This window comes from Labrus mixtus, chromosome 14 (assembly GCF_963584025.1).
Source record: "Labrus mixtus chromosome 14, fLabMix1.1, whole genome shotgun sequence".
Taxonomy (NCBI): domain Eukaryota; kingdom Metazoa; phylum Chordata; class Actinopteri; order Labriformes; family Labridae; genus Labrus; species Labrus mixtus.
This window is the reverse complement of record NC_083625.1, coordinates 7,930,918-7,942,888: the sequence shown is the minus strand read 5'-3', so window position 1 is coordinate 7,942,888 and position 11,971 is coordinate 7,930,918. Positions and strand designations below refer to the sequence as shown.

At 40.0% G+C, this 11,971-nt stretch overlaps 1 protein-coding gene across 1 annotated transcript in view; it reads left to right on the top strand.

The window, feature by feature from the left end:
- Window positions 1-1,371: 1,371 nt before the first annotated feature.
- The window catches only part of LOC132988730 (ryanodine receptor 1-like), a 49,452-nt gene continuing 38,852 nt past the window's right edge, over window positions 1,372-11,971 (top strand). The window contains exons 1-20 of the mRNA XM_061056303.1: window positions 1,372-1,419; window positions 6,206-6,325; window positions 6,430-6,528; window positions 6,668-6,688; window positions 7,046-7,120; window positions 7,258-7,336; window positions 7,421-7,533; window positions 7,619-7,718; window positions 7,800-7,896; window positions 8,645-8,719; window positions 8,813-8,969; window positions 9,071-9,235; window positions 9,344-9,465; window positions 9,577-9,763; window positions 9,905-10,040; window positions 10,152-10,247; window positions 10,879-10,997; window positions 11,085-11,218; window positions 11,346-11,587; window positions 11,758-11,950. Of these exons, the coding sequence (XP_060912286.1) occupies window positions 1,372-1,419; window positions 6,206-6,325; window positions 6,430-6,528; window positions 6,668-6,688; window positions 7,046-7,120; window positions 7,258-7,336; window positions 7,421-7,533; window positions 7,619-7,718; window positions 7,800-7,896; window positions 8,645-8,719; window positions 8,813-8,969; window positions 9,071-9,235; window positions 9,344-9,465; window positions 9,577-9,763; window positions 9,905-10,040; window positions 10,152-10,247; window positions 10,879-10,997; window positions 11,085-11,218; window positions 11,346-11,587; window positions 11,758-11,950 (2,378 nt within the window). The remainder of the gene's footprint in view (window positions 1,420-6,205; window positions 6,326-6,429; window positions 6,529-6,667; window positions 6,689-7,045; window positions 7,121-7,257; window positions 7,337-7,420; window positions 7,534-7,618; window positions 7,719-7,799; window positions 7,897-8,644; window positions 8,720-8,812; window positions 8,970-9,070; window positions 9,236-9,343; window positions 9,466-9,576; window positions 9,764-9,904; window positions 10,041-10,151; window positions 10,248-10,878; window positions 10,998-11,084; window positions 11,219-11,345; window positions 11,588-11,757; window positions 11,951-11,971) is intronic.

Sequence of the window (11,971 nt, the reverse complement as noted above, 5' to 3'; positions counted from 1 at the left end):
AACTTTTCAGTTTTTTAATAATATAATTACTATTAAAACAGTGCAATTTAACCCAAATTGCTACTTGAACCGAAGTGAGTTTTCTCCCCCCCCCTCTATCTTTCATTTCTTTAACCTCTTCTCCCAAAATTCACACTCCCAACAAACAGGACAAGGGATGGCGGACCACTCAATCAGATGGACCGACCATAGGCTACAGGTGAGCTCATTGCTAATTCCGGGATTTAGGCTAGTTTATAAATTAGAGCAGGGGTGGGCAACTGGCGTCCCGGGGGCCACATGCGGCCCCCATCAACCCTCAACGTGGCCCTCAGGTCAATTTTTACACATCAATTAATCGGGAACACGAAGAAAACATGACTAAATATGCCATGAAATCATGAAAACCAGAAGTATGTCCATAATAATATTTAATCACTGGTATATGTTGAGTTAAATTTGAGACAAAATTGACTGTAATCGTTTTTGTATCCTACAATTTGGCCCCTCTGGCAGTGAGAATTAAATGAACGTGGCCCTTGCTGTTGCCCATCCCTGAGTTAGTTATAAAGGTAACATGACAAGAGTGTTTGATACCAACCTACATGCACATTACCCACAGAAAGCATACGTATATCACTACTCAGTGTATTTGCATTAGAGCCTGTTAAAAAAATAATAATCTCAAAAGGTATTGATAAATGTAACACAAAATTAAATAGTTCATACAAATATAATTGTAGTTGAACAAAGATTTCAAGTTGCTGCCCTATTTTAATAATTTAAGTGTTGGTGTTTTAATCATTCTCATTAATTTATTTTAACTTTGTTATTTAATGCCCTTTAATCACATGTATTGAAAACACAGACATTCTGCTATAAAGATTAAATTGTAGATAATTAAAATTATGTACAAATTTAATTAAAAAAATTCTCTAGTGTGAGATGTGAGGGTGAAAGTGAGGTTGAAGCTTTAACCTCGCCTGTATGAGGAGGAAGCTTTAAAGAAGCATATAAAATAATGTTCTCTTTAATACAACTCCAAAGTTGAAAGAGGAAAGTTGTAGTTTTATTTAGCTCTCGTATATAATGTAACACACCAGTGCAAGTACAATGGTTTAAATGCAACCAGTCAGCAACATTTGGATGCCTGGTTCAGCTTGGTCAGTTTGCTCCACCTCTTTGAGATGTTGTAATGAACAGGAATGAACAGTCAATCTGTCTGCCTCGCAGCCAGAGAGAGACACAGGACCCACATTGCCCTTCAGAAACCTTAACACACACATTGCCCTGCCTTATGTTGTGGGTATATAGGCCCCTGGATTTGACAGGACTGAGAGAAGAACATTTCCCCTTTTTCTCTTAAGGTTTTGCTTTTAATGCCTTGGGAGGATGGCAGAAGGTGCAGATGGAGAGGAAGAGATTCAGTTCCTGCGAACGGTAAGTGATGCTGAACTCCTCTCCAAAACAGTGCACAACTTTAAGGTTATTGTGATTTAAAAAAAAAAAAAAGGAAAACTAAAGTACCTTTGAGTGTTAAATAGTTGTTTCAGGACAGATAGTTGATAGTTACTTTCTGTACATACACGGAGCACAGATTGACAAAGACAGGTGGCTGCTTTGTCGACATTGTTGTCTTTTTATATCCCAATGGTTACCCGATCTGTTACTGTTTTGTCAGAGAGAGAGAAACTGCTGGTGCCAAGTGGCAGTGGACACACAGACATAACAGATTATGAATAGCAATTAGATAACAGTAACATGAAAACAGTATACATTGAAACGCTAACACCTTAAAAGCAATAAGTGCAATGAAATATTTCTTTAAAGAGTAAACACAAACTTCCTTTTCTGTATCTTGTATTTAGTGCAGACATCAAGATTACTATCACTTCACAGAAAACACATCATGGTTGGAACTTTATTGTGAAAATCCACAGAATTAACCAGTTCATTTCTGGGTTGTGTTTGAGGCGGTTCAGATTATAATTCCAGATGAAAACATCCCAAAATAATAATCTATTACTTTGAATGATAGTGTGAACTACTGGACCCAATGGTGAAGTGCTTTGTGATTTGCCGGAAAGTGGCTTATTTTTTTTTGTGTGTGTGTTATCTTGAATAGTTACAAGATGACTAAGGTTTCATGGGTTGTCAGTCTTCAGCAGAACTTCTTAGAGTCCTCTTAGTTTCCTGTCATGTATCACCATGACATTCAGATTAGGACTATCAATCAAACACGCTTTTTGTTTATTCAACAAAAAAATGTGTCTGTCATTTTTCTGTACTTAAAAAAAAAAAACCAATTAGAACAACTCAAGTGATGTGTTTCAAAAAATGACCACCTCACTACAGCTTTGAATTTACCCCGACCTGGATGACTGAGAACCTACACAGACATCTCCAGCTACCTTTTTGTCTTCTTATTTCGAGTGTGGGGGGTTAGTGTGACTCCTAATTTGCTTATTTGCAGAGATACCTTGTAATTTTCATGCTGCATGTAAATAAATTACTGGTACAGATGGCGGTCGACTCCTTCAGTGTACGTTTTCTCAGCTGTTTACATGACACTCCTATTGGTAGCTACTGGATCAACATAATTGTTCTCTTACTGTGCGTGGTGTAAGAGAACATTTCCCCGTATAAAGTTTTAGATGGTCGCATCGGTCAAATCCACATGGTTTCTATGTTTAGCCCCACATCCAATTTGTAACTTAATAACTATATTTCCAAATGCGTGGCAGAGTTCAGTAGCTTGACCGTGATTTTTTTTTTTGCCACCTAATTTATTATTCGATGTTTCACTTTTATTTATAAGACAATCATTTTACATCAGTTTATTTTTTGCCGCCTTACTCATCGGGGAGCTATCAGATTACCTCTTCAGATCTGCAGGCCAAGCCTACAGAAGGGCATTGTGGCCTTGCTGGCAGTCTACTGTATGTAACACCCTCTATTTGGATGGTCAGCGTTGATACTCGGCCATTGAAGACGTTCCACATAGTGACACTTGAGCTTCTTTAGACCCTGGTAACCCTAGCCCTGATGTCATTATTAGCCAGCTACTGATTATCTTTAGACATGGAAGAGAATTACTTGAAAGTCTTTTTCTTGTATCCACTTTGTAATACATTGTGGATCCTTCAGTGTGGTTGCACTGGTCAGGGTTTGATCCTGAACCCACATGGGCCTTTCTGTATGTTATCTCCCTGCCGGTGTCAGATGTCTCCGGGTTCTCTGGCCTCTTCTCCATGTCCAAAATGTAGGTTAGGTTAATTGGCATCTCTAAATTGCCCATAGGTGTGACTGTGAGCATACAATTACAGCTGGGATCCGCTCCAGCCCCCAGGCAGCCACCCTGAGCTACAATTCACCGAGCAGTGAGGGTTTTGCGACGACTAAGAAGCCTCATAAATCTTAAAGAAAAAAAAACAAAGGCCCTGTTTTAAAAAAAGGACTTGACACAGCTGTGAAGTAAAATATGTAAACAATGCAACCCAGAGTTGTCAGTCTGTCGCTGTTCACCCTGAACTCGGCTGAATTCTATATTTAGTGTGTGAGGATTAACAGGTTTAAAGCTTGGCCCATTTCAGCACCTGCTTACTTCAGTCCATGTGGGAAGTTTACCACTTTGAGTATTTCTAATAATGTTTGTTATCCAGTGCTGGTTTGGAAAACATCATTTCCGATTTTATTTAACAACAATAATAATAATAATAATAATAATAATGATAATAATAATAATAATAATAATAATAATAATAATAATAATAATAATAATAATAATAATAATTATAATAATAATAATAATAATAATAACTTCATTTATAAAGCGCTTTAAATCAAAGTGCTGTACAAAGCAATACAGTTAAAATACAGGAAAAAACATACAGAGAAATCATGACTCATACTCAACAGTAAACAGATGGGTCCATAACTTTGCTTTAAAAACCTCAACAGAACAAGCCTGCCTAATGTCCAGAGGTAAACTGTTCCAAAGTGTCGGTGCACGGAAAGGAAAAGCCCGCTCACCAACTGTCTTCTTTCTGACCTTTGGGACACTCAGAAGACCCGTCCCCTGAGAACGCAGGGCTCGGGCAGGCACATAGGGGTTCACCAGGTCGGTGTACCTCTTTACAAACCTTCTGAGGAAAACAGGGAAGCTGGTGTGAACTCAATACATTGCTCAAAGCATCATGTTATGTCTGCCCGTCTGTCGCTGTGTCTGCCTGTGTAAATACATCTTATTGCACAGGAAACAGAACACGACAGAGACTTCATAAATGTGTATTTCATTTCTTGTGCTCCGATTGTCCATTTGAGAAATATTCTCCATATTTTTGATGAATTGAGTTTAATGTTCCAGCACTGTCGGGTGCACTTTTTCCACTTGTGCTCGGGCTTTTTCTACAATGTATTAGTACATTTTGTACACTGGATTGGATATTTGTTTCAGTCTTAGTGTTAATTTGATATTCGAGAAGTCAATTATGCGTCAGCAATTCATGTCAAGCCATAAATCTTGTTTACAGTTTTATAAACTACTCTGACAAGGCAGACCCTAAATGAGTCTCTCAAGACCGTCTTGAAGTCTCTCTACTTAAATGATAACATGTTGTTGTGTCATTGTTTAGCATCTTGTTACAAACTGGCATGTGCTTACATGAAGATAAACCAGAAGAATTTTCAGATCAAAACAAAAAACAATTAAGTTTTTCAGCTGACTGAAAGTACTTTTTCGCTTTCTTCAGCGAGATGACTAAAGCTTTGTCGAGTTGGCACAATGTGGGCCAATTATTGTCCAGGCATTCAAATCCTAAATATCTGTTGCTTTTCCCGAAAGGGCTGTGTGAACAGCAGGTGCAGCGGCCTGAAATAGAGATCTGAAGGGGAGTGGCTGGTGTCTGACGCCAGAGAGGCGGGGTTATTAGAGCTTGGCCAAGGACAGACAGCATGCACAGAGAAATACCCTAACAGGAAGAAACAGGTGGAAGTTAGAAAGAGCTGTGTAAGAAAAAGCTGATTTTGTGTTTTTTTTTTTAAGTTTTGCCCCAAGTAAAAAGTCTCTTCAGTCTGCTGGGATACAATCAGACATCTACACCATCTGTTTGTTTTTTATTGCTCCCATGGTACATAGCCTGCTCTGAATACATTCAGCTTGTAATGCCGCTCTTGTACACACACTGAGTGTCATATTAATCTGATCTGTTAGACTAATACATGGCAACTTAAGTCTATGAATTGAAAGAGGCCTCAAACAAAAATGCTGTTGTAAGCAAATTCATTTATCATCAGGTTGTTTACAGTGAGTTCTTGAGGAGGATAGAAAGTGTCCTCTGTGCACTTTGGAAGAGAGGAACTTTATATTTGATTGTCCACTCTATCAGAATTTTTAAATGACAGCTTTTCCGCTAAAATTCGGGAAAATTGTCAATATTTTTTTAATATGTGATGAAGATAGACTTCAGTGACTGTTTACACACAAAGAGCTTCAGCTTGCTCAGTTTGGGCTACATGCTGTCCAACAGTGTAGATGGACACTTTGTTGATCACCTTGCTCTGGAGCTGAATTATTCTAATATTTTTTTTTTTGGCATTGTTTGACATGTTCTGATGTGTTTGTTCTTTTCCTCTCATGTTGCTCTCATCTGTTTCCTTGTCTAGTGTCCTGTAAGCTCATGCAGACTGGGCACAAAAATAAATCATTTCATTAACTAACTATCAAAGTGTGCCTGCAGGCACCGGAGAGTATTATATTGGAGAGATGTTTTCAGAAGCCTTTTGTGGCTTCACTGGTAGCTGCATGCAATTTTTCCATTTTTCTTTAACCTTATTTTGTGCAGAAAATGTGAAAGCTACCATCTCATCTCTGTTTGTGTGTAGTTCATCAAGCGTAAAACAACTACATCTTTGACTGTCAGCAGTTGAGTTTCTTCATAGGTAATGTTGGGGCAAAGTTTTGATAAGAAAAAGACTTTGTCTCTGGTGTTCCTGCAGTGATTTCTGGTTCCTTGGGTAGCACTAGGAGATAAGAGGATCTCATTTTTTTTAGAACCACAACCATTGTTGGTACAGCATCCTTTTCTAAATATGTAATTAGTTTATATTAACATGAATTATTGTTTTGCCCAAGAGTTGTCAGAAAATCTATTTGAGGATCTACGTTGTCTGACAATCCTTCTTGCTCTGTTTACCCGCAACATCACCTCAATCTCTATCTCTGTAGGATGATCAAGTGGTGCTACAGTGCACTGCAGCTATTCTGAAGGAGCAGATCAAGCTGTGTCTGTCCTGTGAAGGATTCGGGAATCGTCTGTGTTTCCTCGAGACCACCTCAAATGCTCAGGTAGCTGAAGGACACCGTGCACGTTATATCATTAATCTACTCTCGGCAAGAGTTTTTCAAATTGCTGATACTTAACAGGGTTTCTGGTTAATCTGTGTTTCTAGAATGTCCCTCCAGACCTCGCTATCTGCTGCTTCATTTTGGAGCAGTCCCTGTCTGTACGGGCCTTACAGGAGATGCTGTCCAACACTTCTGTGGATGAGGTAAGACACATTTAGTTTGGTTAAAAGAGGCTTCTTTTAAGGAGTGTTCTCATGCTGTATATATTTATAACAGCTGAAACTCATTCTTGTTTCTCTCTGACTCAACATGCTCCTTCACTCTGCCACCTCCCAACCATAGGCTGTTGATTTGGACAAATGGGTATGTGTGCACAGCCACTACTTTAAATAACCGCATCATGTTATCATGCAACAACTTGACAGCTAGCAAAGTTTACACAGATTTTCGTCACGTCAGGTTACATAAATCTCAGTTTAAGATGATTATTTTGTCTTTTGAAAACGATGTCTGTCTCTTTCAGCTTAATGTCTCCGTTCAGAAATTGTTTCCTTTTTAAACCCAGAAAAAATACCTGACAGTCAAATGAGAAAATAACACCAAAGGATTTCAATTAGTAGTTATTTTAGGCTTTTCCTTTTTCTTTTGCACATTGAAGGGGTTTCAAATGTTCAGCATTCTGTCATTCTTTGCACATTTAATAATGGCCTCTTCTTCTAGTCATCCCAAGGTGGAGGCCATCGAACCCTGCTGTACGGACATGCCATCCTCCTCAAGCACACTCACTCCAGCATGGTGAGCACATTTACTACAGAGTATGTGGCTGCTTCTCTGTGCTGCAGTTCTTCCTCACAATCTTTTATTCTCTAAATTGTTTAACATGCATTTCATCACACATCACTAACTTGTTATTCCTTCTTTTTATACGGCAGTACTTGAGCTGTTTGACGACTTCGCGCTCACTGACGGACAAATTGGCTTTTGATGTGGGCTTGCAGGAAGACTCCACAGGTGGCTGTGCACTCTTCTGGACATGAAGTCAAACAAATAAAAGATGTAGATTTTATGTATTCTGAACGTATTTGTCCGTCACAGGGGAGGCCTGCTGGTGGACCATCCACCCAGCCTCCAAACAAAGGTCAGAAGGAGAGAAGGTCAGGGTGGGAGATGACCTCATTCTCGTCAGTGTTTCTTCAGAGAGATACCTGGTAACCATGATTTCAAACAAGCTCACTGTAACTGACCATTTTAAATCGTTTTATTTACCAATAATGAAACCTCCACTCTATTCAGCATCTGTCCTATGCCAGTGGTGACTTGATGGTAGATGCCTCGTTCATGCAAACACTGTGGACCATGACCCCCGTGATGTCTGGATGTGAGCTAGCTGAAGGTCTGTAATTTTGTTGTCCCTTAAAAAAAAAAAAAAAATTTTTCATGACTCCAGTCTCTAATACAACTCTTTTTTTCGTAGGTTTTCTGACTGGTGGCTATGTGCTCCGACTTTTCCACGGTCACATGGATGAATGTTTGGCAATTCCTGGAGCTGACCAAGGAGATGACCAGCGCAGGTGACCATTGTCTCTGTGCTTCATTTAGGAACATACGTTGTATCGTATGTGTCAGAATAGATGGAGATAAAGGGACTGTCTTAAAAGTTTTCCCAAATGAGACATTTCAATTTGACTGAGAAACAGCCCAATAACACAAAATCATACATGGCCATACATGGGGGCCTTGAACACATCAACAACTAGTGTTCATTTTTATCGCCATATAAGGATTGAATAATTGACCAATGTTCAATACAGTGTGGATGATATCATAGACTATGTGCTCAGTCTCAGTGACATCACCCATTGGTTTCTGAAGAGGCGTATGAAGCCAGGCGGTCTCAACCTAACTTTTGATCTATTGCAACAGGGGAGGAGGGGGAACTGAGGCAAACAGCTACAACACACCCACCTGTCAGTCAATGCAGCCAGACCCTGAGTATGCAAATTCCTGCATAACTCTACCTTCCACTTTGCCTTAATATGATCAAATTGGACAGGTTGTGGAAACAAAAAAAAACCTCACCCCCTGTACAGTTTAATAAAATAATGAGCTATTGAGGCCAAAACTTTTTATTTTTAGAAGGCATTTTTAAACATTGTTTAAAGCGTTTTATTATTGGACTTAATAAGACTCTTTGGCTTTTGTAGATTGCCTTAAATGGTCACTTGAGGAAGTGCAGTTTTTGTTCTTCTTCATTTTCTAACACCGCTTGGTTGATATATCATAATGTTGCGCATCATTAAATGTCATGTTGTTTCTCAGAGTTGCTCATTATGAAGGAGGGGCCGTATGCAGTCATGCTAGGTCTTTGTGGAGACTTGAGCCACTTCGCATCGCGTAAGCATCTTGATTCATTACATCAAACAGTCTATTCGTCTGCGTTTAGTGTTTTTACAGTTTTCTGATACTCATTCATGTTCTTGTTGGTAGTTGGAGCGGAGGACATATTAAATGGGGCCAGTCTTTCCGGATACGTCACATCACAACAGGCAGATACCTTCTTCTGGATGAAGAGAAAGGGCTGTTGTTGGTGGATGCAGAGAAGGCAAATTCTAAGATGTCTGCTTTCTGCTTCAGAATTTCAAAGGTTATTGTCACGCAAAGTCACCCGTGTCAGAAAATAAAGAGATTTGAATGTGTAATTACGCTCTTCAGCCTTAACCAACACACTTTTTATTGAAACTACAGGAAAAAATCGAAGTGATACAAAAGCGAGATGTGGAAGGCATGGGCATACCGGAAATAAAGTATGGAGAGTCCATGTGCTTTGTGCAGCATGCTTCATCTGGCCTGTGGCTTACATATGCTGCAGTTGATGCCAAATCTGCTCGTCTGGGTCCACTAAAGAGAAAGGTGAATTATACAGGAAGAACTTAAACACATTTGCATTTACTGTGCATGTACACGTATGAGTGTTGGGTACATATCTGTGTATTCATAGCACCTGTGCTTCATTCTTAGGCCATTCTCCATAAAGAAGGTCACATGGATGATGCACTCACAGTGGCTCGATCTCAGACAGAAGAGTACCAAGCTGCAAGAATGATTTACAGCACGACAGGCCTCTTCAACCAGTTCATCAAGTACTGGAACAGATCAATTCCACAGTTCTCATCAGTTGTTATTGTTATTCAAAGTTTTGCTTTAACCTATATTTTTTTTTGTGATCGGTTTTCCTCTTTTCCTGTCTTCAGAGGTCTGGATGCTCTAAATGGGAAAAACAAATCTTCCAACCCCCAATCTCTGCCCATGGACACCGTGGTTCTCTCCCTGCAGGATCTCATCTTCTACTTCAGACCCCCCGAGGAGGAGCTGGAACATGAGGACAAACAATTCAAGCTCCGCTCCCTGAAAAACAGACAGAACCTCTTCCAGGAAGAGGTAGGTGCACCTACTGAGGAAAGAATTCATCAAGACACTGAAAATTGCATGTTTGGATATAAATGTGTTTGTTTGATTCGTTTCCATTAAATATTTAGATTTTCAGTCCTCTATAACTTTTTTTTTTTTTTTTGGAATCAGGGAATGATTACTCTCGTCCTGGACTGTGTTGATCGCCTTAATGTCTACAACACTGCAGCCCACTTCTCAGAGTACGCTGGAGAGGAAGCTGCAGAGTCGTGGAAGGAGATAGTGAATTTACTCTATGAACTTCTAGGTACGCTCATCAGCAGTCATACGGAGTTTATGTTAGATATATATTCACCTTTCCATGCTTATGAGTGTGAATGATTGTTTTTTCTATCTGCCATCCTCTTCTTTTGTTAAGCTTCTCTGATCCGAGGTAATCGTGCCAACTGTGCCCTGTTCTGTGATAACCTGGACTGGCTGGTCAGTAAACTGGATCGTTTGGAGGCATCTTCAGGTATTGTTTTATAGATTTATCATACACTTACAGATGCTATTTGTGCTATCTTATGTTATAAGAATGGCAGTTCTTCTTATACCCGTAAATGCATTCTGGTATTGTAGATTGGTGGTTGAGAATGGGAGAATGAGATGTGGGGCAAGTAGTGATTGGCTGTGGGGATGGACTGGTGTCTCAAGACCTGAAGATGGCAAACTGGTGGCAGAGGTTGAAACTGGAGTACAGAAAAAAATAGTTTAGTAGCTAGAAAGACAAAAGGAAACACAATTAACTGTCTAGCCTTAGCGTTGTACGTCATTGGTACAGGGGGCAAACTTGTGACCAATATCTGGGCCATGACATCATCAGTATAAAGAACACGTGTTTACTTTCCCTGTCAATTGAAATTTAATTAATCTGAGCATCTAATAACATGATGCAATACATCTAAAAGACTATCATTGCAATTTAGAGTAACCATGAGCAGCTTATAAAGGTTTCTACAGACACTTAGAGAGAGGGGGTGAAAAAAAAGTTAGGAATGTCCTCCTGATAATTTTAGCCATTGTGATTAAGTTTGTTTCTTTTTTCTGCTACATAGTTACCATCAGTCCTAATGTGTTTATTGACGTTGATGTTTCCATGACAGGAATCCTGGAGGTGTTGTATTGTGTGCTGATTGAGAGTCCGGAGGTGCTGAATATCATCCAGGAGAATCACATCAAATCCATCATCTCTCTGCTGGATAAGCATGGACGCAATCACAAGGTCAGACAGAAGTAACACTCGGGGGGGTTGCACTTCACATGTCCTTTGATATGTAATCTATAGACGTATATCTAATCTGTCTGCCAGGTCTTGGATGTGCTCTGTTCTCTGTGCGTGTGTAACGGGGTGGCAGTGAGGTCCAATCAGAATCTCATCACAGAGAATCTACTTCCAGGTCGTGACCTCTTACTTCAAACCAACATCATCAACTATGTTACCAGGTGGGATTTATTTGAGTGATAGTCTAGTCTAAACATACGTTGTTCTTTTTCTCTCAGCTGAAGCCCAGTTTAAAAAAAAAAAAAAAAAAAAGATCTGAGTAGAGTGTTTCTTGTAATCCTCCTTTAGCATGAGACCCAACATTTTCCTGGGAACTTGTGAGGGATCTACTCAGTATAAGAAGTGGTATTTCGAGGTGATGGTGGACCATGTGGAGCCATTCCTTACAGCTCAGCCTTATCACCTGCGTGTGGGCTGGGCTCTAACCGAGGGCTACAGTCCTTACCCTGGTGGAGGAGAAGGCTGGGGGGGCAACGGTGTCGGAGATGACCTATACTCCTACGGTTTTGATGGGCTTCACCTCTGGTCAGGTAAAGTAAAGTAAACATAGCTATTTACAGATAAATGTGTGTTTATGGCCTTATTTGACTGAATTCTATCTTGTGCATTGTGCCTTTACCACTTGCTTTTTCTTGCATTATTCTTACAAGTTATAAAGTTAAAGTGTAAATAGGAGGTCGTTTGTTGTCTGTATCTGCAGGTCGTGTTCCACGTCATGTTGCCACGCCCAATCAGCACCTCCTGGCGGCAGAGGACGTGGTTAGCTGCTGTTTGGATCTGAGCGTGCCCAGCATTTCCTTCCGTATCAATGGTCATCCTGTTCAGGGCATGTTTGAAAACTTCAACCTGGACGGCCTGTTCTTCCCAGTTGTCAGCTTCTCTGCAGGCATCACGTAAGACTTTTGGACTATGGA